Source organism: Impatiens glandulifera, chromosome 1 (assembly GCF_907164915.1).
Source record: "Impatiens glandulifera chromosome 1, dImpGla2.1, whole genome shotgun sequence".
NCBI classification, from domain to species: domain Eukaryota; kingdom Viridiplantae; phylum Streptophyta; class Magnoliopsida; order Ericales; family Balsaminaceae; genus Impatiens; species Impatiens glandulifera.
In genome coordinates, this window is record NC_061862.1 from 67,608,751 (window position 1) to 67,635,993 (window position 27,243).

Below are 27,243 nucleotides of genomic sequence, written 5' to 3' on the forward strand. Positions count from 1 at the left end.
TGTAAGAGATTCAAGAAATTCAACTCTCACGTAACAAAGAAATAAAGATCTCTAAAATTAAGAATAGAAAGAACTGGAAACATTTATTAAAAAATTCAACTACAATTAAATTAACAATAAGAATTCTTGATTTGGTCATTTTGAATGCAGTTTCTTTATATTCAAACATATTCTTTATTCTTAGAATCAAAATAAGGATGGTATTTAAATCAATCTTAAGTTTCAACTAATAACTTAGAATTGACATTATAATTCAAATTTTAATTTCACTGAATTATAATTTCTATTTTTTTAGAAAAATTATATAATTATAATTCAATCCTAACTCTAAAGAAAAAATTATAATAAAAGCAATTTGAACAAATATTATTTATATTATTAAGATATCAATAAAACACAATTAAATGTCAAAAACACTTATCAATTCAACATATTAATTTTTTAAATTGAAAAATTATAAATATATTAGTATTGTCAAGGAATCGATTCTTACATAAGGGAAAAAATGGCAATTCATGAAGTTAATTTCTAAATATATATTGGTTTGACACGTTAATTATGTTATAAATAATAAATTAATAAGATATTTTGTTTAAAAACATAAATATTAGAATTACATTTTTGAACTAAAATAATAGAATTGAAATTTAAAAAATTATATTTATTTGAATTTCACTTAAATTATAAATTCAATTCTAATTCTTTTTTAACAAATTAGAATTAAAACCGCTCATTTCAATTTCAATGTTATCAAATAAACCTTTAAGAGTAAATCAAAATGTATATTCACTATATCTTAAACATAAATTGATCCATATATTATAAAAAAATATATATAATACTGAGACTACTTTATATATTAACTAGATTCACTAGATTTTGTGTTTGTAGAGCTCCTTCCAAACTGAATGATTATAGACTTGTTTTTTAACATGTACCCATTCACTAGATTCTGTAAAACAATTCACTCATTTTAAGAAATGCGTGTTAAAATAAATAGTAAGATATTTGTCCATGGAGCACAGAAAAACTTACTAAAGCACGATGAGCAAGTTCGATAGAAGGAAATGTCACAAAAGCTTGTCCCCTCATTCTTCCCTCCTGAAATTGAGAATTCCACTTTATGTTTACATCATAGAAGATCAATCATATATAGATTGATAGCATAAGAAATACACACACAAAATTCTCCCAATCACTGAGTAACTGACCATATTTAATACGCCTAAAAGACAGCTTTTTCTTTCATAGTGTTATTTTTTTTAAGTTCGGATGATCAATAGAGCAAGTTAGCAATGTTATAACAGGAGCAGTATCTTATTCCACATTCGAGAAAGAAAGAAAGAAGAGTTTCACAACTAAGCCATGCACCTACAACCTTAGAAAAGTCAATAACACTTAACCTGCATTAATTTAATTATTAGGTCGGATTTAGCTGCATCAATGCTGCCAAATAGTGATCCTGCATCACAGCAACAATTAAATAAATCAATGTAAGAGTTGTGAATTCAAACTAATATATAAGAAAACTAATATTGTCCCTCTGAAAATAATTAATATTCCTCAATGAGGGGAAAACTCAGATCTGAAGTATCTATTGGTCAGGACATTGATAAGTTAATGGTGTTGGGCTTGGAAAAATGCAGATGGAAAAGCAAATCATAATCTCACCGAATAAGTAGAAGAAATCGTCAGCAACCACGTCTTTTGCCAGATTCTTCACATACAACACAGGAGCGGGATTTCCAGCCGCATAATTCTGCACAACAGATTTTTCATATCAGCTTTCAAGAGATTCAGTTCACAACGAAAAATTCAGCACTTATTTGAGTTCTCTCCCCTTTCTTGTCATGATAAGATCTTCTGCAGAAATTTCAAATAAATTCACCATTTTGCATGGGAAGAGATTTTCAACAACCAAACATTGAACTAGAAAGACAATGTTACAGATACATGAACTGAATTATTAGTCTTCATATTTGGTCAAAATGTCCAGAGATGAAAATCAGGGGGAAATTTAAGTGGCATGCATGCAAAGACACATACAATCAATCATTATGTCTAACATCTAACTAGGACAAGATTATGTTGACAAGTCTTCTAACGAGAATTCTGCTAAGTTGCTTCACTAAAAGGCTTCGTCTTTTTTTACATATGTCAAAAAGTCATATACAATATCTGAATCAAATTTAAATCAAAACTCTCACATGTGTCAAAATCAAGAATCAGATCTGGTCTCATTTGGAAACACTTCTAATACTTGTTTTTGTATCCGGATCCAGATGAGAATCAACTAATAAATTTCTAAATTTGTCTCTAACAAAGTTAAGTTTCCAAACATAATCGCAATCAAAAATGTTTTTAAATCCAGAATATTTGTATTCAACTGTTTCCAAATGTGGTTCATCCTAAATTCCCCACACTAAATTAACGAAAATATTTTGAGCTAAGGAAACACAATCTTTGACAATGGTATAAGGAACGGACAAAAAGCACCAAAACTATGAAAGCTAATTTAATGGTCATGAGTTAGAATAGATGTCTTTAGAGTTCTTGGGTGTAAATGTATAAACTTTCTATTTGGTGTATAAAGAGATGGTACAGGCTTGCATTGTACATTACTTTCTTGGCATATGATCGTTGGACTATTGGACAGTTACTATCTTAGGGGTACAAAGACATAGCAATCATTATCCATAATAAATCTTATACCAAGCAGGAAAAAACAATAATCAAGATTTCCTCTGGAAAAAAAATACCTAGAATAATCTAAGAAGTTTTATTATGGAATCTAGTCATCAAATAATTTTCCATAAAATAAATCTAATCATTATCCATAATAAATCTTATACCAAGCAGGAAAAAAAAATCACTTTCAATTTTAAGTTTCACGATTTTCTAATTGAATCATGATTTTGACAAAGAATGTCATAAAAATACCAATTTCCAAATAGCCTCAATATCTCTAAAAGACTAACCTAGAATTACTAAAACACTTCTCCCTACAGAGAAATAAACAAAGACAATAGGAAAAAAAACTATGACCAAATCAATTACTATACAGAGATATACAAAGATATATCTGCAATGTCTTTAATCTAAAACAGGATTAAACCAAAGTCAGTTATTACCTTAAACATTGGAAGAGATAATATTTCCTCTGGAGGCAACCTTCCTTTGGCAAGTATTTCAGGAGTAGCATAAGGTTGGATATCCACATTTGTTTTTTCATGCTCAGATGGTTCTTTATTACCATCCACTTCCATCTGTTGATATTGTGTTTGTTTGGACGACCCAATCTTTATCTACAAGCATAATCCACATTAAGGCTTCAAATAATCTATAAAGGATTATAAATCTGAACATTAACTCTAAAAAGGTTGTTAAGGATTGATCACCTGTAACACAAGGTTCTTCTTTTTTATAATGGGCATCTCTTTTGGCACCAAGACAGAAGATTTCAGTCCCACAGATTCATGAGCCACACCTTTATCAAAGGCAGGTCCTACAATAGTTTCTCTCTTACGCTTTGACCTAGGAACTATCCCTTCCTTCATTTTTAACGAACCTGACTTGTCATCAATCTCCTAGAGATGATAATAAGTTAAGCACTCAAAGCCTATTTACATTTCACTGAATAATGTTTCTCAAGAGTACTAAGTTCTTTTTTTTGCAGCAAAAGATTAGTAATTTATTAATAGAAAATAACAACCATCAAAGAGAAAGTGAAAAAGTCGCTGCAAAAAGATTATATATGTGTGCTTTCTTCATAAACAGACAACATAGCAATCTTGGCTTCTTGATTTTTTTAGTTTTAATTATTGATATAGCATTATGGGTTGTTATGTTATCAACTCTTTTTCACGTTGATCATGAATAAAAAATTTGCATTTGTTATGTTTGTGAAAAATCATAATAATCTAAAATATAATTTGATCACGGTCCAACAAATAATCGGATCAATATTATGAAAATAGCTCTATTAAGCAAAATATATATATATATATATATATATATATATATATATATATTATATAACTTGATCATGATATACAAAGTAATTTGTAAACCAAATAAAACAAAAAAATCACACTATAATGTAGATCATGATTCAAAAGTAATCTGATTATGATGCAGGAAAAATCTTATACCAAATGAAAAAAACAATTTACAAGTTTTTTATTTTATTTTTTTGAGAAAAGTGACTTATAGTCCTTTCAATTTAACTTAGGCGATTTTAATGGGATTTTGACTGTGATAGAGATTGTGGCAAAATACCAACTTTCCAAATAGGCTCAAGAGTAACAAAGTGTAGGGTATTGGACAGATGGAAGTATTCTTTTGAACTCTGGAAGAGTTAAGAAACCCAAGATATTGCAACAAGACAGGCATAATCTATTTTTGATGGATAACATCATGAAGCAGTTAATGAAGACAAGACTAAGTTCCATTGATTTTTCCCTTTTTAGAAGATTGCATACACAGTAAGAAAAAATTTTATTTGCAATTGATAATGAAAGATAATTTAGTGCTTTACCAGAGAGACCATAATGTCCCTTGTACAGGCTAACAAGAGATGTCATTAAGCTTCAACTTAAACCTAAAATAGTGTCCATTAACTTGTAGCATAATATCTTTAACATTTGCAGTAATATATACCTCATCTGAATATTCCATCTCAGACTCATCACTGGATAAGTCAGCCATGGGAGGCTTAGAAGCAAGTTCTAATGGAAGCAATGGTGGAGGTGGTGGTAGGGGGGCTGGTTCTGTAGGTGGTAAGGGAGGTGTGGGTAGTGCCATACGAAATGGTGCAGGAATATTCATTTTATTCATCAAATGTAGCACCTGTAACAAAATGAAGAATACTTAAACATAATAGACTAACTTGCTGACACCAATGAAATGTCATTATTATCACAGAAAAACTACAAAGTCTTTTTGCAGCTTTCCCAGTAAGTAAATAACTGACCTGAGTATAGAATCGGGGAACAGCAATCAGAGCATTCACAATGTTTGTAAGTATATTCCCATCTGGAGGTGGGTAAGCATACCTACATCAAGAAGTATGGTGAATACATGACTATACTGAAACGCAGGTAAATCAAGCCGGGCAACTATCTATCACAATATAATCTTCAGGACAACAGCTTTCATGCTTCAGTAATTGAATAATTTCCTAATCTGAGCTACTAGTGCTGCAACAGCCTTTTCCAGTTGACATATGGGCAACAATGCAACATACATCAACAGTGTCAAGCACAACACCAGTCACCTTGCACTGTAAAGCACTGCAAATCAGTTTAATTGGAATATATTACCAACGCCATCAAAACTAATCAATGTGTCTCTAAAAGACAAAGTTTCCTTCAGTTGTACTTTAACATGTAAAACACTCTAAAAATAATATTAAAGCATTGACAAGCATGAGCACTGATGTCTATAGGATGTGCCTGACAAAAACAGTACTATTAAAAAGGAGGACATTTATGTCCATTACATTAACTGAAATTGCATAAGATCATGACTGCCCAGACGCAAATACTCATGGATGTCACAGAAATACCCTGCCATCTTCAACTCTACTGAACTTTAAGTATCATCTACTAGTTTTTTGTTTCTCCTTGGGGATTATTTGTTGTGTCATATATTTCTTCATCCAAAAATATTGTCCAACAAAATTGGCTTGGAATGAAATTTAACAAGTTCATTAGGACCAAATTAAACAAGTTATTCAGAACTCCCCCATATATCACAAGCAGATGGTAATAGTCTCAAAGGAAGGAATGATCTCCGTGCTCAAAGACAAACAAAGACACATCAAACAAATTTTATTCAAAAATAATATCTTTTAACCTACACTTTGCAGTACCTGACTACTTATTAGTTGAAAATTTATTAACATGTGAACATTAGCATACTAATCCATGTACCATATGTCACTGAACATACCAAAAAAACAGACTAACACAATAACGGAGATAATAAAGGAAACATACTCAAGGTGTGGAGGAAAAGGATAGTCAACTCCGAGTCTATCAGCAATAGGTTCACTAGCTGGAAAGGACGGTAATATAGGTACTTGACAATGACCTCTAGCTGAAGGAGTGTTTATCATAGGTGATAAGTGATTCACTTTTGGGACTTTCTCCTGTTGATCCTTAATATTCTCGCCTGATTTACTAGCTTTTTCAACTGATAAGACCTTACCAAGAAATCGCAATCTGAATGATGATCAAGTAGGATGGATATTGATAGTTGACAAGTGGACATTTGGAAACGAAGACAAATTAAGATAGCATTGTTAACAAAGAAAATACCCATTTAGCTGTCGATGAGCTTGAGATGCCAAGGACTCATTACTAAAATCAACAAAAGCACAATTCCTTACTCTGGAAAAGACATAAAGTGTAAATAAATGCACCTGAACATAATCAAAAGCCTTTTATAGTGCAGAATAAACAATAGACAAGTCTAAAAGTGCAGCAGTCAGTTATTTATCAGAAAAAATTATACAAAAACTCAAAAGATGATATACTACCATGAAGTACATATGCTGCATTGGTTCAAAGCAACTTATTGGTATAAGCACCTATAGGACCAGCTGATTGCCCTGCTACAATCTGAAATTCTTACATCAAACAAGCAAGCAACAAGTTGAATACATAAACACATAATGGGCTGTCTGAAAATGGATTTAATTTGTGATGAAGCTGCTTGCACTTATTTTTTAGTAGTTTAATTTGAATTTGATAAATGATTGATGCCTATAAAATCCTCAATTTAAAATTTGAGAAATCCAAAAGAGGCCAATAAATAAATAGGTATTGGACAAACCTATTAATTAGTAACAAAACTCAACCTAAAGTAGGCATTAGAAATTAACATCATAACAATTTTCAGCTACAACTTATCAGGAGTTCTGCAGGTAAGTAAAAAAGACCAGAGAGTGAGAAAAAGCATGTTTTCATTAACCTTCCACGGGTGCAAGGACGAACAGAAGAGGCGCCATAATGGGAAAAGAGGCGAGAAAGTGTGTCAAAAGGAATAGCTTCCGGAAGGTGTCGAACCAAGAGGGTAGCAGTTGATGAACCCTCTTCCATGTCTCGTCCTGATAATGTAGCAGCAGCCCTAAACTGAACAAGGATTCATTCACTGCGGTAGTATTGCCATCATAGAAGATATAGCCACAAATCCTTGCACTTCATTCTAGTTTATATTTATAGGGTAAATACAAAAATTTAAGGATTTTTTTAAGCATAGATAAGTGAGATCTTTCTGAACTAGTCACTTCTTTGGATTTCCAATATTCAAATCCAATCATTTATGTTTCAAAATCTCATCATCTTCACAATCGTATTGTTCATCAACTTTCAAAACCAAACAGTACATAAGCCTTTAAATCATCCTTGCTCAGAGAATTCATATAGAAATCATCTAGTCACAAACAGTAAATAGACTTTAGAACCTCCTTTAATCAAATGGTCGATCATAAGCAGCAACCCTCACTCAAAACATGCTCATCAAATAATAATAAAATAATCTTTAATCAATTGAAACAAACACAGCAATTCAATTCTACTCAGTTAATTTTTTGTTCTTTTTTAATTTAGGAAGCTTCCTGTTCACATCTTCTAAATAAGAATTGTACATGTGACATTTTGTCGCTTAAAATTCTTGTCACTTGAGCTACCATAGTTAATTGCTATTATGTTTCTAAATTTTAGGAACAGAATAATAATGCTCCTCTAACTTCTATGAATCAAACTCAAACAATAATTTTTTTCAAATTATTTTATTTCAGAAAATTTCAGCGAGTTTGCATGATCTTGAACATTGAAATTGTTTTGAAGCTGCTAAAACAAGAATTACAGAAGAATTATGAAGAAATCCCTAGCTATTGAAGAAGAAGAAGGAGGAGGTGCAATTACATTGATCGGTTTAAAAATACAGCAGTCGCTAGTCTTCACTCTTCAGCTGGAGTTACCGCAGCCTCTGCTTCTACCTTCGACTGGAGTCTGCTCAGAATCCGACGTCTCGCCGCCATCGCCTGTCGCCGGTCGCCGCCTACTTTCTGCCGGATTTTGGAGCAGGTCCGCTTGGAGTTCGAATGGAGAGATCTGAAGCTCATCGGAATCCCTTTTCCCTCCTCTTTTTTTTTTTTTTTTTTCTCTCCACGAAAAAATATTTTAATTTTTATATTTAAAATGGCACAAAAATAATTTATGTTTTTATAATTTATTTTCGTAATTATTCAAATTAAAAAAGAATATAACTTAAGTAATCAGTATTTATTTAATTGATTTATAATTATATATTAATATCTGAATATGCCTTCTCATTTTTTTTTTTTACAGTTTTAAGTAAAAATATATATTAATTTAATAAACAATATTAATAAATAAAGTTTATGATATATATACGTTTATTATAATAATAAAGAAATAAACATTTTATTTGCTTATAATTATAATAAATCGAAAATATTAAAAACTCTGAATTATTATTATATATTATATTAATATAATTTTTATTAAAACTGTAAGAATATGGGAAGGCAAATTCAAAATATTAATATTTAATTAGAAACTAATAACTTTATAAATTTATTATTAAAAATATATATTACAACAATATACAGTAATTCTGTATGTTATAAAATATTTAAAAATAAATAAATTATATAATTTATAAAATAAATAAGTTAAAAAACAATGTTTCATTAATATATATTAGATATAGAAATAACATCTAGTAATTTAATTTTTTTTTAAGATAAATCAAAATACTCTGTTTTAGTTTGGTTTTTCTTTATAATATTATTCAATAATTTACTAAAATTAAATGACCCAATCTGGATATATATATATATATATATATATATATATATATATATATATATATATATATATATATATATATATATATATATATATATATATATATATATATATATATATATATATATATATATATATATATATATATATATATATATATATATATATATATATACTCAATCAATTACTAATAGTTTGGATCAACTATCTTCAAAGGTAAATAAAAGAAAAATATTGAAATCAAATAGAAAGTAAAAGAAATGAGATTAAAAATGATTTATATCATATTATATTTACTTGGATTAATCCTATATATATATATGAGAAGTAGAAAGAAAGTAAACCCTAATTTTTATTTAAGAATTGACCCAAAGCGTGCTCTCAAGTCGTAAGGCTTATTTGATTGCAATCAAATGAATAATTTATTTAAATTAATAAAATTATAAGATTACTCTAAATTTATTAGTTAAACTAATTAGAATATCTATAATATCCAAAATCATTTTACTTTTAGACCAGTTATTTATTATTGTATATATATTATTTTTTTTATAATTGATTTCTAAATCATTAATTATTAATTTTAATTTTTGTAAATATTATTTACTAATTAATTTATAATATATAACACTTATTTTAATTTAATTAAAATTAATTCTTTATAATAAAAACACCATCTATATATATCTAATAACGCTTAATTTAAAATGTTGGAGGTGTAATACACGCTCTCTCCACAATTATTAACAAATAAGGTAATTTTCTTTCCTAATAATTATTTATCTTAATTATATATATATATATATATATATATAAATTTCTTTCCTAATATATATATATATTTCTCTCCCTTAATATATATATATTTCGCATTAATAATATAAAATATTTTTTTATCAATAATTTTATATTAAAATATATAATATTATATAACATATTTATTTTTATATTTAATAATAATAAAAATATATATATATATATATATAATAATGTTTAAAGTCAACCTGCACCACATTAATCCATCGTCATTAGATATATAATCCACGTTATCAAATATTTTATCTCTCCTCTCTCCTTCTCTTTATTTCATAATTTCTTTTTGATAATAATTATTTATCTTAATTATTTTCTCTCTCCTAATATATATATATATATATATATATATATATATATATATATATATATATATATATATATATATATATATATATATATATATATATATATATATATAAGTTTTTTTAATATATATATATATATATTTTTCTCCCTTAATTTAATTATTAAGTATTTTTTACTCTCTCTTATCATATAAATATTTATATTTTTTCACTAATATTATAAAAAAAAAATCATTTATATTAAAATATATAATATTATATAACATATTTATTTTTATATTTAATAATAACAATCTATATATATATATATATATATATATATAATAATAATAATATATAAAGTCAACAAGCACCACATTAATCCATATATAATTCATATCATTAAATATTTTCTCTCTCCATTATTATATATAATATATATTTCATTATAAGATATTATCTAAAACATTATCTATATTAATATTAATTCAAGATATAAACAAAAAAAAATTGGTTATAAATGAATCTAACTTCATAATTTTTATATTTATTTTATTTACATATAAATAAATATAAACAACTTTTTTTTTATATTTTTATAAATGCACCTACATTCATAATTTTATATTTATTGGTTACCTTATATATATATATATATATATATATATATATATATATATATATATATATATATATTAGTTTTCATCATTAATTTTATATAAATACATTTTATCTTTTATCATACATTTTTTCACTCATCATATATATATATAATAATATAAATAATTTTTATGTTAATATAAAAATTAACTAATTGGTAATAAATATTAAATACAAAATATATATGCATACACAAAATAATAAAATTATTTCAACAATCATAAGTGGTCTAACGGTTTAAGTGTTCATATTTCATGTGGAAGATCAGGGTTCGAATCCTAGAACATGCAAAATTTTAAACAAATTATAGGCATATGAAAGTGTGATGTTGGAATTAGTGGTTGGATTGTCGAGCATTTAAATGTATGAGGTCACGAGATGGAGGTTGGGTGGTCGGTGGTTTGTCGAGTATGATATCGGAATTAGTGGTTGGTATGACGAGCATTTGAAATTGTGAGGTCACGAAATGGAGGTCGGGTGGTTTGTCGAGTGTGAGGTGGAATTAATGGTTGGTTTGAAGAGAATTTGAAAGTGTGAGGTCACGAGATAGAAGTCGGGTGGTGGGTGGTTTGTCGAGTGTGATGTCGGAATTAGTGGTTGGATTGTCGAGCATTTGAAAGTGTGAGGTCATAAGATGAAGGTCGGGTGGTGGGTGGTTTGTCGAGTGTGATGTCAGAATTAGTGGTTGGGTTGGCGAGCATTTGAAAGTGTGAGGTCACAAGATGAATGTCGGATGGTGGGTGATTTATCGAGTGTGAAGCGGAATTATTGGGTGGTGGGTGGTTTGTCGAGTGTGAAGTCGGAATTATTTGGTGGTGGGTGGTTTGTCGAGTGTGATGTCAGAATTAGTGGTTGGGTTGGCGAGCATTTGAAAGTGTGAGGTCACAAGATGAAGGTCGGGTGGTGGATGGTTTGTCGAGTGTGAAGTTGGAATTATTGGGTGGTGGGTGGTTTGTCGAGTGTGAAGTCAGAATTATTGGGTGGTGGGTGGTTTGTCGAGTGTGATGTCGGAATTAGTGGTTGGGTTGACGAGCATTTGAAAGTGTGAGGTCACAAGATGAAGGTCGGGTGGTGGGTGGTTTGTCGAGTGTGAAGTCGGAATTATTGGTTGGTTTGACGAGCATTTAAAAGTGTGAGATCACGAGATAGAAGGTCGGGTAGTGGTTAACTAATTGTTAATAAATATTAAATACAAAATATATATGCATACACAAAATAATAAAATTATTTTAACAATCATATGTAATCTAGCGGTTTAAGTATTCACAATTCATGTGGAAGACCAAGTTTCGAATCCCAAAACATGCAAATTTATATTTTCAACGATATATTCTTGACTATAATATTATGTGGCGCAACTTTTAACCAAATAATAAGCATCTGAAAGTGTGAGGTCAGAATTAGTGGTTGGTTTGGTGAGCATTTGAAAGTTTGAGGTCACGAGATGGAGGTCGAGTGGTGGGTTGTTTGTCGAATGTGAGGTAGGAATTAAAGGTTGGTGTGGTGAGAATTTGAATTTGTGAGGTCACGAGATGGAGGTCGGGTGGTGGGTAGTTTGTCGAATATGAGGTTGGAATTAATGGTTGGTTTGACGAGCATTTGAAAGTGTGAGGTCACAAGATGATGGTCAATTGAGGGGTTAAGTGAGTGTCGAACGGATAAAATATAAGTTAATATTAAGTTTAAAATTAAACTTAATTTTATCTAAAATATTTATAAATAAATAATATTTTATATATATTCTCATCCGTGTAAATGCACGGGATTCATACTAGTTGAATTAATCTTCTCCTTTCTCAAGAGCCTAAGGTTTGGTTTTGTTTTGATTTAGGTTATTTAATTTAAATAACCCAAAAGTGAAGTTATCATTGAAAAAATTTTAAAATATTAATTGTTAGGATCTAGGTTGTCGCTGGAGGACCGGGGTTGGGCCGGTTTAGCGGGTCTCACTCAAAAGGTGGTGATTAATCCGGTTAGAGATTAACACCGGGGTTTCAATACTACACAAACTGTCACAAACCCTTGAACTAGGTTCAAGCGCGGAAGAGGTTTGTTTCAGGTTGAAGCAGCACACTTGTATGATAGGCAGAACCGGCTTTGGATGATATAGGTTTGAAAGTTGATGGGTTAGTTTTTGTAACCTAGTGATTCGGTTTGGATAGAGTCAAGTATGTTAGAGCGGTGTAGGTAAGTTAGTGTAGGTCAGTTAGAAAATGGAACCGGAAGAAAGTAAATAACAAGACAGATTTTATGGATGTTCGGAGATAAAACTCCTACGTCACCCCTTCCTCTCGAAACCGCGAGAAGGATATTCACTAAGGAATACAAATACAATCCGATCGAGACTTATTTTCTGCTCGATAACACCCTTACAATTTACACCGAAATTGTAAAATACACACTTCAACTTTAGCACTTAGGCTTTCTCTAGAGATAGAACACACTGTTTTCACTTGTAGGTTGAATGTTCACTATATGCTTTCAAATCTCTTGTGTCCCGCAGAATCTCTCTTGTGTCTCTTGTTGTGCCGCATTTACTCTTCTTCAGCTGCTCCTTTTATAGGTGAAATATGCCAACGGTCATATTTCACTCCCTTGAATTTGATTGGCTGAACAGAGGTTCAGTGATTCAGACTCTACGGTCATCTTTTCAGACCTGGCGGTCAACTCTACAGGCTTTGCAGTCTGTTCTTCCGGTGTGTAAGACAAACCTGCTAGGTTTGTCTTTTACTCAATGTGGTAGCTGTTGGTTAGACAGTTGTCTGTACTTGGAAGATTGTCTCTAATTTATCCTGAAAGTGGAAAGATCCTGTAGGACTGTCTTCTGCACCCTGCAGACTTTCCTCAGACTTGTATGAATATGGTAATGTTCAGTCTGTTCCTTTGGTATCATTCTCAACAGATACCCAAAGTAGCTTCTTGTGCTGGTCGGTCATTAGACTTTTCACCGGATGGCTTCTGGTGTAATTGGTTTAAACGGACATCTTCCGGTTATTCCTTTGCCTTCTAGCTGATCGGTTGTCTGGTGTTTCCGGTTTTTAGCTTTGGCCGATTCTTTCTTTGTGCGGTCATGTTCCGAATGTTCCTGGTCGGTTTACTATCTTGACCGGTTAATCTTCTTAGCCGGTTCATTTGTTTGACCGGTCCGGTTCCTTGTTCCTGCATGGAAGGTTTATTTATGTTAAGTTCTTTGAACCGGTCTAATTTTATCTAACAATTTCTCCCTTTTTGATTATTTTATTTAAAATTATCAAAACCATGTAAGTTTGCAAACGTAGGCCGGTTCTTTGTTTGACCGGATTTTTTGAAACTGACTTGGGAGAATTTTTCGAAAAATTTGGAAAAAATTTGAGAAAAATTTGGAAGGTTTATTATCTTTTATCTTATCAATTTCTCCCTTTTTTATTATTTTATTTAAAATTATCAAAACTATGTAAAGATGCAAGTATAGGCCGGTTTCAAAAATAGCTTTATATATATAGAGAAATAACCGAAAAATTATATAAATGCTGAAATAAACATAGTTTAAGAAGAGTGAGCCCCTATTCTGAGTTAGAGAAATTGAAGGCGGCCATCATATCCTTGGTCCGTTTTCTCTTAACCGGTTGCGGTTGACTGGCCGTATCGGAGACTCGTTGTCTTGTAAAACGCTCCGCCAGATGTTCTTCATCTTCATCTTCAGTGTGAGTAGCCGGGTCCGGTTGATTTTCAATAACCGTTACATCGATCCTTTCCAGCAGCCCGGCTACTTGAGCCTTCTTTGATGTTTTCCTTTTCCGTTTCGCCGGAACCGAAGAGGAAAGGGTCGCCGTTTTCTTCTTCTTGTGAGCGATTGCAAATCCCTCAAGTCTTTGTCTTAGAGTATTTAACCGCTCTGCATCCTCCGCAGCTTGAGCGGCTATGGACTGTGCAAGTCCAGGATATCTAGCCGCTGTGTTTCGTGCACGTTCGGCTATTTCTTCTTCAGTAAGTCGCGGTGGCTCCTACAAAATAAATAAATAAAACTAAATGACTTATAAGCCAAGTTATTTATTATTAATATTATTAATTATTTTATAATAACATATATAATAATAAAATAGATATTTAAAAGGAGGTACTAATTTTATTTAGTTGTTCATTTTTAATATTTAATTGATAAGAATATCAAATTAATAATTAAATAATAATATGGTGTAATGAAACAGTAAGAGTTGCTTTAAAATGATTATTTTGCCTCATCCATGATGTGAGAACCATCCAAAGCAGAGGCTATCCCATAATGAACTGTATAGAAATGTTTAAAAATAATTTTATTGGTTATGGTTTAAGTAGTTTTATATAAATTTACAGTGAGTGTCTAGTTTTATTTTTTTAAATATTAAATATGTTTTAATAAGATTTTTCATTATTAAAAATTATTGAGTGATTATTTAAAATTAAAAAATTATTTATAATTGTTGAGTAAAATTAAGATATAATTAAAAAAATATTATAGAGATTCTTAAAAAAACGAATTAATTAGATGAATTTTTTTTTTATTGATTATGACACATATTATATTTTTCTATATATTATATCTAATGTAATAATATATTAATATTTTTTCACTCTATTATAAGTTGTAAATGATTTTATTATTTTTTTTATAATATTTTTTTATCTTTAATATTAGGTTAATTTTTTTATCTATCCCTATTATAGTTCTTTTATATCATTAACCATAATTATATTGTAACAGTCTTTCTATCTCTAATATTTTAATTTTTTTTTATCATAAATTCAACCTTAACCTAAGTATGAAAATCATTTTTGAGTTACATCTTAATACTCCTAAATTTATTTATATATTTTTATTGGTTCTTATTCATGTTTATCTTCATAATCTCTTCTCATTTTAAAATATTTATCATATTTTTTTCATTATAGAATCATCATACACCATATATCACAAATATTATCAAATGATGCTTCAAAATTATCAAAAGCATATCAATACAACTACATATATTTTTTCTTTTTTAAAATGAATTATCTAATTATATATTTAATTTGTATATTTAATATATTTTTTATAAAATTTACAACTATTATATTTATTTTAATTTTGAGAACCACAAAATTTGAATTTGTATTTAATTTTCGAACCTTCTAACGGTCCGTGTATCATTTAAAATGGAATATTAATTATACATTTCCTAACTAATTCAATTTGTTACGTAGTTTCTAGATTCTGTTGGAACTGTCATTTGGAAGAATGATAAAAAAAACAAAATGGAAGAATGAAATGCTATGAATATTGTTAAATTAATTAAAAATAAAATTTAGAAACTTTAATATTTAGTTATATATTTGTAAAAAGTTAATATTAATCAATATATTTTTTGTATGGATTAGAGTAATTTAGTTATTTTTTATATTTAATCTCATATATTTGGCTTATATATAAATAAATGTGATTAATTAGATTTTAATTTTCAGCATAAACAGTTTTAAATAATAGCTTGTAACATACTATTACTATGGCAGTTGATTTTTGTCCAACTTGAAGAAAAGGGTCAAAATAACAAAATCAAATCCATCAAACTAGTGAAATTAAGGCGAGCCAATCAATTTTGTACAAATTCAGCGCATTGATCGTTTGATTAAGACAATGTTAGGCTAATTGGGATTATCAGATTGGTTTGATTGACTTTGAAAAGGAGACTAGTTTGACTTAATTGAAAAAGATAAAATTTGGTTGAGATTTTTTAAATAATCTTATCTAACATAATTTCTTTTTTCTCTTTTATAATTATGTCATTAAATTTATTATCTAAAATAAAAAATATATATATCTTTTCTATTTTTAAAAACATAAATTATTTTATCATTATTTTTTAGTAATATAAAAAACGCACAATTTCTTCAAAATCAGCACTAATTATGATTTTTTAAAATAATTCACCAATGAAAATTGAGTTAAATTTTAGCTATTTTATTTTATTTTATTTTTGGTTAGAGTATTATTATTATTATTATTATTTGCCGAGACTTAAAATTATTTGAGAAATCTAAAAAAATCAACGATTTAATTAGAGAAGTGACAGGAAAAGGAAGTGGAATGATGTGTCACCATATTACTAGCTCGAAAAAAATAAAGAATAAAGATGAGGATATAAAAGAGAGAGAAAATTTGTTAATTTTTCAACAAATCAAACAGTTTTAATCTGTTCATGATAAATAAATATCAACACTTATATGTATATTGTTTTGAAAAAAAATAGAAAAAATGTATATTGTTGTTTAATGCTAGGTTGAAAACTTAATTATTAACATAATTATTTATTTAACTAAAAGTTATAATCAAATTAATTTTAGTTTTTAACTTATGATTGGTTAGTTATCTCAACACATCTACTCATGGCCGCCTATTTGCCTTCTAACGTGTGAATACCTAAAATATTCACACCTAAAATTGAAAAAATAAAAAATAATAGCAATAACAAAGTTTTATTCCTAAATCAAAACACGTGTTAATATATCAATTAACCAACTAAATATGGTTATTTTTAAAATATATATATATATAAATTAATTATATTTATTTAATAAAACATAAAATTTAACTACATAAATTAAAATATAAGAATTCTTTTATTTCGCTTAGAGCATCTCAATCCTTCCACCACTGTTTCTACATTTCTACCAATCTAACCAATTCAGTTTAGCGATTTCATATTCAATCTAACCAATTCAGTTTAGTTCAGTTCAATTCAGATTAGGCAGTAAATATTTTGTATTTGCATTCAAAATAGAAATTTTGCATTAATATATTTTAACAAATAAATAATTAAGTCAAAAGGTTTGGAACTAAAATTTAAGATGCATGCAATGCAATCCACATTGAGAATAGCTAATTAGGAGGGGCATTGAAACCTGCTATCTTCTTTTTCATATTTTTAATTTGGTTTGTTGGTGCAAAACTTTACTTAAACTAGCTAATTAAGCAACTTTATAATTATAATATAAAAGATAAAATATCTCCAATCCAATATAAAAACAACATTTAAATTAAAATCGAATAATGATTATGGGCATTGTGTTCTTTTCTCTAGAATAACTTTTGGCTTCACTTAATTATAACAATATTTGTTGTTTGTGTTGGAAATGATGTTTTGTATTTTTGTTAGTTTGTTTGTTTTTATCACAAATATTAGTAATCTTAGTTGTTTTGACTAAACAAACTTGTAGTAAACTATATTTTTAGGATATCTATCTTTGTAATTAAATAGTTAAGATGTTTATATAACTAAATTGATCTATTAAATAAATTTTATCTTTTTAACTTAATTAACAGCTAAGGTTGAAACTTACTTTATCCTTATCATTTTTTTCTAAGATATTTACCCAATGAACAAAAAAAATATATATAGAAATGATAGGTACGGTGAATTATATAATTTATATGGCAAACAAATTGATAATATGTATGGATTGAAAATCTAATACGAAAGAAAATTTGTAAATTTTCAATTCAATAAAGTTATTTCTGTCAACTTTCTTGTTATATAATTCTTACTTTTTATCATTTCTCATATATATATATATATATAATTCGAAATAAATAAACTAATTAGTGAAATATTTTTATTAAATCACTCAATTTTAAAACCTTGGGTGCAGCTTGAAAATAAGATAAAAAATTGAGAAGAAGTGGAGAATTTGGATTGAATAATTTTTTAATTGTTATTGATGAATTGAATGAAAAAGAAAACAAATATTATTTTAAAAACTTACCATAGAAAGGAAATTAACATCAATCGAACTGAAAAGCCTTATAATGAGAATGAGAGGAAACATGAGCAGTGTACGGATATATGTATTTTTCACTTTTACGAAATTTCTTGAGATTACTTCATTCTTACAAGTTACAACTCATCAATTTCAGTGTCCCACTTTCTATAAGCTATATAAAAATGTTATTTCAATAATTTAGGAGATATTGTAATACTCTTATTTTTTAAACTAAAATTCCAAGTTGACTATTTATAATTTTAAATTAAAACACTCACATAAATAAATTTGACAACCTATTATGTTTTTATTTATTTAATAAAAGTTACATTTTAAAAAAAGAATTATCTCATTTTTAATCGATACAATATATCCTTAAAAAAATAGTGTTAATTAAAACCCTAAATTTGATATTATAGGTACGCCCAACAAAATTTAATTGGTTATATTTTATGTTACATCAAAAATATATTATTTTTTTTTATAACTAATAAAAATATATATAGTTTAATTCAATAATGTTTAATAGTGTTTGACGTTCAATCATAATTAAGTCATTTCTGTTAGGGTGGTACTCGAGAAGGGGATTGACCTTAGGCTGTTAGCTGGTCTCACCCTAGAGCCGACACCAAGTACAAGATCGTCGATGGTTAATTACATACACTAAGATAATAATGTAATATACTTACAAGATTACAAAGACAAAAAAATATCCAATAAAAATGAGAAAAGATTGAAAAGCTTTTTTAAAGAAGAAATTTCTTAAAACGTTTTGAATGAAAATAAATGTAACAAGCTAACTAGCTGCTCTTAAAGAAAAGCTCATCCAAGTATGTTTCATATTTGTTATTATTATTACTTTTGTTATAACTTATTAAATTTTATTTTATTTTATTTGTGGGGAGTATTAGAAGCGTGTGTAATTTTTTAAAATATAAATTAAGATTTAGATTTTTAACATGTTTTATAATTTGATTTAGTTGTAGATAATTTAATTTATAAAAAAATTAGGTAGACAACTAAAATTGTATAACATGTGTATATTTATTTAATTTAATTAGTGATATATTATTTTTATGACGTAGGTCCCACAATCCAAACGGTTATATGTCCGTTTCCTCTCTAACCTGCTCCCCTTTTCTCTTTTTTGCGCCCCTGCTCTGCTTCCTGTCTGCCAACGGCTATATAGCATAATTAATGATTATAATATTTATTTTTTAGCATGGGTCCCACTACCTAAACGGCTATATGGCATAGCCGTTGCCCCTTTCCTCTGCTCTGCTTCTGTCTCAATCCTTCCTTCTTCTTTCTTCTGCTCTCAACCTCTTTGTTTTTTTCTCTCTCGCTTCTCTCTCTCTAGATTTACAAACAGACATAAATTGTTCCTCCCTTTCTCACACATCTCATTTCACAGAAATCTTCATCTTCTTTAAGACCCTGTCAGCCATTTGAAGCGTTTGAGGATTCACAAACATGGTAATTAATCTATTTTGTTTTGTTCAAGTAGATATGAAGGCTCTTGCAGATCTAAAGTTTCAATCTTTATTGTTATAGGTAGTAAGTATGATCTCACAGATACTATATTCAAGAGTTGGAGTTCCAACAATGGCGGTTCATCTCATGAAATTCTACCAATGAGCACTCTCTGACTTTTCGGAATCCGATGATTGTTTTAAGTTAAGTTAAGTTAGGTTTAATCAATTCTTTCATTCTTTTACTGGGTTGGGTTGGGGATTTTTTTCTGATTCTTTTGATTCCATTTCTTCACACACACTTATCACGAATTTCTTAACTGATTTTTTTCAATTCTTTTTCATCGGATTCCATTTTCAAATCACTTCTTTTTCAATTTGATTTGTTAAAAATCACTTCACGCACTCTTCTTAGAACACAAAAACACAGAGAGAGGAATTGAGAGAGAGGGGGTGGGTGGGTTTGTTCTTTGTAGTCTGAGCTTTTTCCCAAAAAAACAAAACAAAAAAACAAAAAACAGAGAAAGTGAAAACTGAGAAATAGCTAGAGGATGTTAGCTGGGTGTTCTACCTCATTGGTTTCGCCAAGGCATAGATTAAGGAGTGAAGCAACAACCCAGTTTGAAGCTTGTAATTTTACTTCAATGAGTACACAAAGATTGGATTTGCCATGTTCTTTCCCCCGAAAGGACGCTTCAAGATCGCAACCCATTCGACCAGTTGGGATTTCCGTTGAGAAGAAACCTATTGAAACGAAGCCCAAAACCAGCTGTTCACTTAAGCAGAAGATTCGTCTTCCGCCGTTAGCCGCCGCCGCCGTCCCTCCTCAGCCTTCGTTAGATGAGTTTTGGAACAAAGGTAAGAGTTTGAAGAGGTTTGCCGATCAGAGTGATGAAGACAACAACGACTTGTATAGGGCTAAAAGGAAAAGGGGTGGTCAGACTTTTGATAATGATTCTCTTCATGACATCGATGATTTAAGTTTAATCCAATTAGGCAACGGCAACTTTTGGTTTCAACCACATTTTGAAGATAGAGTGTTTCCTTGGTCTAAATCTATTGCTAATGAGATCGCCGATTTGGGAGAGAAGCCGGAGCAGCAGCAGCCCGATCAATGGGCGGTTAAAGAAGGATCAGCAGCGTCGAGTTCTTCGTCAGACAGTCAAAGTTGGAGCATTAAGCTAACCCAGAATCCATCAGATCACGAAACAGGAAATGGGTCTGGTGGTCAAGGAGTGATGACAGCCGGCCATACTGAAATCCATGGTGAAGAAAACCAAGAAATTGAGTTAATCAGCCTTCTGGTAGCTTGCGTGGATTCAATCAGTTCCAAAAACATCCCCGGAATCAACCATTTCATGGCCAAACTCGGAGAGCTTGCATCTCCAACAGGCTCCCCAATTAGTCGATTAATCGCTTACTTCAGCGAGGCCTTAGCCCTTCGAGTGGCTAGACAATGGCCTAGGATATTTCAAATCGCACCTCCATACAACGATCGAATAGTGGAAGATGACACCGGAATGGCCTTAAGGGTTCTGAATCAGGTCAGCCCAATACCAAAGTTCATTCAATTCACTTCGAATGAGATTCTATTGAGAGCATTCGAAGGGAAAGATAGAATTCACATAATTGATTTCGATATCAAGCAAGGCCTCCAATGGCCTAGCTTCTTCCAAAGCTTGGCTTCAAGATCAAATCCTCCAATCCACGTTAGGATAACCGGTATAGGTGAATCTAAGCAAGAATTGATCGAAACAGGGGATAGACTCGCGGGTTTTGCAGATTCGCTTAATCTCGCGTTTGAATTCCACCCTGTAGTTGATCGACTCGAAGATGTGAGGCTTTGGATGCTTCACGTTAAGGAAGGAGAGAACGTGGGGGTGAACTGCGTTCTACAGCTTCATAAGCTGCTTTACGACGAAACAGGGGGAGCTGTGAGGGATTTCTTAGGCTTAATACAGAGTACTAAGCCAATTGTGGTTGTGATTGCTGAGCAAGAGGCTGATCACAATCAGTCGTTTCTCGAGGCTAGGCTTTGCAATTCACTCAAGTACTATTCCGCCATATTCGATTCAATTAATTCCTCTGGCCTTTCCTCGGAAAGTCTTGCGAGGATCAAGATTGAGGAGATGTTGGGGCGGGAGATAAGGTCAATTGTGTCGTTTGAAGGGCATGAAAGAATCGAAAGGCACGAGAAGTTCACGAATTGGAAGAGGATGATGGGGGAAGGAGGATTCAATGCGAAGGGAGTTAGCGAAAGGGAGTTTCTGCAGAGCCGAATGCTCATGAAGATGTATTCAAGCGATAGCTACAACGTGGAGAAGCAAGAACAAGAACAGGAACAACAAGAACCGGAACAGGAAGGAGGTAACGCGATTGCATTGACGATAAGATGGATGGATCAACCACTTTACACAGTCTCAGCTTGGGGTCCAAATTCGAATTCACAAGACAGGATAGGATGACAAATTCTTTGATTCAACAATATATACTATAGAGATGAAGATGATTATGATGATGATACACTATTTTTATTCTTTGATTCTTTGTTTGCAGATAAGATAAGACAGGAATATGATTTGATTAGTTGTTTTATAAACTATTTTCTTTATTTCATTTACACATAATTTTATATGTAAGTTAGTTTAAAACAGCTAGATGTTATTCTTGTAATTCTTTTGTAACTTTTAACTTTCTTTCCCATAATTTATATTAAGATTTGTTCTTTCTCTTCTGATTTTGATTCATTAATGAAGTTTTTTAACTTAGTTTATTTTATTCTGATATGTGTTGATTGTGTTAAATATTTTTTATATTGCTTCTAAAAGTAGGGTTTTTTTTATGTGAAATTTTGTTATGATAGTATGAATCACACTACCATTTACATATTTTATTTACCCAGTTAGTTAGCTTATTCATTAAACAGCTATTAATGTTTATATGGTTGATTTTATTCATTATAAGATAGAATTAAACTAGTCCTGTAATGTTACAAGTGTAATATCCTGGAAATTTCGTAAAATAGGAAAAATACATCCATCCGTACAATGCTTCTATTCTCACTCAGTTTCCTCTTGTGCTCCCTACAAAGGCTTCTTCTTCATTAATCCTATCTAATTATATATTTTCACTCTTAAGAATTGAATGATAAAAATAATTAAATTTGTTAAAGTATATTGTAAATTATTATCTTAATTAAACTAATATTCAAATACCATACAAAAATTATTTTAAAATAATAAATATATATTATTTTATTGGTTTAAATTGTTATGTAATGAGTTTTAAAAATAATTTGTAAATGATTTAAAAGATCATGATTTGTCATGATCTTAAGAAAGCGAGACTTAATAATATTAATATATAATAATAACATATTTATTTAAAAAAATATAAAATATTTTAATATTTTAATTAATAAATTAAATAATATAATTATTTTATATAATTTGGCATTACAAACCATTTGCTTTAAAATTATTGGTCTCTCATTCAACACAATAATCTCTTCCCCTTGTCTAACCAATTTTCCTTTATAAAAAAGTATTTTGTGACCGTTAATAGTATAAAAAAAATAGGACAACGAATTAAATATATATTCCGCAAACACACTTAATTAGGCGCAAAATTTACAGTTTGACAGAATTGAACCCAAGACCTTAAAATGAATATCCACTTTTATTTTATTGACGTTAGGTTAGAAGAATCACTGTTAATGGTATAATAATTATTTAAACTGAGTTATTTTATTTTAGAAAAAAGATGCAATTAAATTATATAAAAAGTTTAAGTGAAAAATGAATGAAAAATAAAATTTTAATTTTTTTAATATAACTTTTCATAATAAACATTATTGATTTTATTTTTTCACAAAATATTTTTTTAATAAAATAAGCTTAATTCATCATTAGAGTCTAAAAGTTGATGGAAGAAAAAGCTAACAATAATTGAAAAGAAAAACTATATATATTTATTTGGAAACTGTCATAATTATTTTTTTAAATTGACAAAATATAAAGTGAAAGTTTGATATTAAATCTGATTGAACTAGATGTTTTTTTTTGAATGAGGAGATAAAAATGATGTTTTTCTTGATAAAGTTTTAAATAAAGTTAAAAAAATTGGAAGAGAAAACATCATTTTTATTAAAAATTATCAAGAAAAACATCATTTTTATTAAAAAAAAAAATAGATCATTTTTAGATCAAGTTAAAATTAATTTTTTTTATCATAGTTATTTTAATCAACTTTGCTATTGTATTAATTAAAATAATAAAAATATTCTCTATTTCTAAAAATATCCTCTATTCATAGTTAACAAAAATGAAAGTACAAATAGATCTATATATACATAAGCGACACTTAATTGGAAGAGATCAAGAATCTTGTTTACTAATGACTAAATAAAATAATTTAAAAATAGAAAATTTCAGAAAATTACTAATCCATAATAATTAAGGAGACTACATTTAATCTACTCATGTTCTTATTATGTATAAATATTATGATTTGTATTGTGTTTAATTTGGATAAAACAATATTTATGAGTTTATATATTATCTCTTATGTAAAAATATTTTAAAAAAATTAAATAAAGAAGATGAAATACTTGATTGTGTGAGACTCATATTAATTCATTTATATACTTAGGTCACACTCACATTAATTTATTTGAAAACATTTTTATTTGTGGTAGACATAAAAAGTATTTACTTATAATTAAGCAAAATTACCATAGTATAAAGCTAAACAAGACCTTCACCCTTGTTTTCGACGCTTATAAGTGTCGACAATCTTCTGCCGGTAAATCGGAGGAAAACAGATTCTATGTCAGTTGTATCCAGATTAAAGATTTGGGGATAAAATGGGCTTAAACAAATTTCGGTGGAACAACTAATTCAATTTTTATTGAATAATGAATCAGATTGAAAAAATTATGAATTTGTGGAGTAATTTGACCTTATTTTATTAAGGTATTTTTTTTGAGGTGGGTTTGAGTTCACCACAACCCTAACCCTAACGTAGATCTGTCTCTAGTTATATCGGAATTCAGAATTCATTAATTTTGGATACGTTTTGAAGAGTTTTGAAGAGTACAATCGATATACTAAATATCTTTATATCATCTATAATGTTAATCTACACAAAGAATACAAACACTTTATTATAGAACACAACTTTAAAAAGTGATATAAATGGAGTTAGCTCCAAGTTGACTCAAATTCTTTTAAGCATGTGGATTTGGGGTTTTGGACTTCTATTTTTTGTGATTTGTTCTTTCTTTTGATTTCTTGTTCGGAACTATTAAAGATTTAGATATGATATCGATTTTATGCCACTTATCTTCTTCAAGTAAATAAAACACAAGATCAAGAATTAATCATGTTAAAACAAGAACAAGAATGAAGAGTTTATTTGAAATACTACTAGTTACTACATTCTCTTAAGACTGTACAAAAGTAAAAGTATCTAAAGATCGATGATCATCGTTTAGCATTAGTATTCTCTCCTTACCCGACATGTTGATGTTGGTGTTGATTTTGATGGGTCATCTGGATTTGGTTATCCTGATCAAGGACAACGACGACTTCTTGTTTGCTGCCGAAAAAGCGACGGATGAGCCAGACATAAACCCACACTAGTATGAAAGCGCCGAGAACGGACAAAACGATGTATGACCATTGGGTCGGTGTGCCATTGTTGGGAGGGGGAGCGCTACTCATTCTTCTGCTCTGGTTTAAAGAAGATAAAAGTACTAACAGAGTCTTCTTGATAGGATGAACTTGGAAGGGAAGAGAAGAGAAGAGCTTCTATATATATATATATCTAAGGCCTTGTTTCATCTTGGGTTATTAGAATAATCATTGAATTATTAAGGAATAATTTTGTTTATGTAAAAATGTATTTTTTTAAGTATAAAACCATTTAGTTAATTGATTTACTTTCTTGCTATCCGAGGTTGTATAATTCTGTTGAAAAAAATCAATAAAAACTGTCACGAGTTCTTAATGCCAATGATGCACTAACTAGGACTTCTAAATGACAATGATGCATCCAAATTAAGGCGGTAAATAGCCCAGCCGAACTCCATCCAACCCAAGTTTTCAGCTCGATTCACTTTTTATTGGTTTATCTCGAATATGAACGAGTTTTTAAATTTGAGTTCGAACTCGATTCAAAAAATTTGAATTAAAATTTTTTTTTTCATTCGAGCTCCAACTCAAACTAAAACCAATTTTTAAAATGAAAATATCAAACCAAAATAACTATTTAAAATTCCACAACATAATATTTCAAAATAAAAATATCAAATCACTATAATTATTCAAAATTTAAAAATATAATATTTCAAAATCAAAACATTGAACCACCGTAACTACTCAAAATTCTAAAACGTAACATTCTAAAATCAAAGTGCCAAACTACACGAACTATTAAAATTGTTTGAATATTCAATATGTTTATCTTTATCAATCATATCTAGAATTGGGCAATGTGTTGGACACGAACCGACACGATCCAACACGATATTAGTACGGAATGACACAATACAATATTATCTCACTCGGGTCGTGGGTTGGACACGATAGAAGCACGAGACGATACAAACATGACACAATTACAAGTTTATACGATCATAAGACGGTCACGAGTCGATACAGACACAACACGAATATAGACACAACACAAGTATAAACACGACACAAGCACGAATATACACACGAAACGACATAAACACAACTACGACATAAACACAACTAGTCACATGACCTAAACTACTAACATATAATAACATTCATTTCTTCGTACATTTATTATCTCTCCAAATGAATTAATCTTTAATAGTTGTATGCACGTTGCATATACTTCAATTATCTGGTCATGGATGTGGAAATTAAGTTGTCGGACAGAGAGGTAAAACCAATGAATGTTGAAGACAGTGTCAAAACAATGTCACTAAATAAGAGATTCAATCCTGAGTTGAAGAAGAGAAGATATACTGCTGAAGAAGAAGAGATTCAACATGGGTTGAAGAAGAGACGAGATATGCTGTTGAAAAAGAAGAAGAGATTCAACCCCGGATTGAAGGAGAGGTGGTAGGAGAGATTATTTCCTCTTAGATTGCACATCCTCCTTCCCCGAGAACTTGTAAGAATCTCCAGAGAAAGCCCAATGAATGAAAGACCAACCTCTTCATCATTGATATCTCTTTCTTTCTTTTTATTGTCTTTCTATATACTTCAAATATTTATTCATATATACCTATACAAATATTTATTCATATATATCTATACATTTTTTTTTTCACTTTAAATTTTATTATAGGTACACAGATATTTAGTAGAATAATTGAAGTTTCCATATATGGTAATATATTTTGAGACATTTCTCACGACCAAGTTTAACTTCGAGGAA

The 27,243-nt window shown here is 29.4% G+C and overlaps 2 protein-coding genes across 2 annotated transcripts; one reads left to right on the forward strand and one right to left on the reverse strand.

Moving 5' to 3' along the window:
- Positions 1-859: 859 nt before the first annotated feature.
- LOC124930935 (U11/U12 small nuclear ribonucleoprotein 65 kDa protein-like) lies at positions 860-7,169 on the reverse strand. Its single transcript, XM_047471314.1, has 11 exons — positions 6,976-7,169; positions 6,321-6,392; positions 6,000-6,224; positions 4,973-5,054; positions 4,660-4,848; positions 3,399-3,587; positions 3,132-3,305; positions 1,672-1,759; positions 1,404-1,462; positions 1,036-1,101; positions 860-952 (listed from the first exon to the last, which is right to left on the reverse strand). The coding sequence occupies exons 1-11, from the start codon at positions 7,101-7,103 to the stop codon at positions 860-862; spliced, it is 1,365 nt and encodes a 454-aa protein (XP_047327270.1). The 5' UTR covers positions 7,104-7,169.
- A 12,486-nt stretch (positions 7,170-19,655) lies between these two features.
- Positions 19,656-22,556, forward strand: LOC124918791 (scarecrow-like protein 28). Its single transcript, XM_047458838.1, has 2 exons — positions 19,656-19,831; positions 19,910-22,556. The coding sequence occupies exon 2, from the start codon at positions 20,379-20,381 to the stop codon at positions 22,290-22,292; it is 1,914 nt and encodes a 637-aa protein (XP_047314794.1). The 5' UTR covers positions 19,656-19,831; positions 19,910-20,378; the 3' UTR covers positions 22,293-22,556.
- Positions 22,557-27,243: the final 4,687 nt, after the last annotated feature.

Coding starts and splice junctions, on each gene's coding strand:
- LOC124930935 (XM_047471314.1), bottom strand. CDS start 7,103: ATGGAAGAGGGTTCATCAACTGCTACCCTCTTGGTTCGACACCTTCCG. Junction 3,588..4,659: donor AGATGGAATATTCAGATGAG/GTATATATTACT, acceptor TATCATCTCTAG/GAGATTGATGACAAGTCAGG. Junction 3,306..3,398: donor AGAAGAACCTTGTGTTACAG/GTGATCAATCCT, acceptor TTATGCTTGTAG/ATAAAGATTGGGTCGTCCAA.
- LOC124918791 (XM_047458838.1), top strand. CDS start 20,379: ATGTTAGCTGGGTGTTCTACCTCATTGGTTTCGCCAAGGCATAGATTA.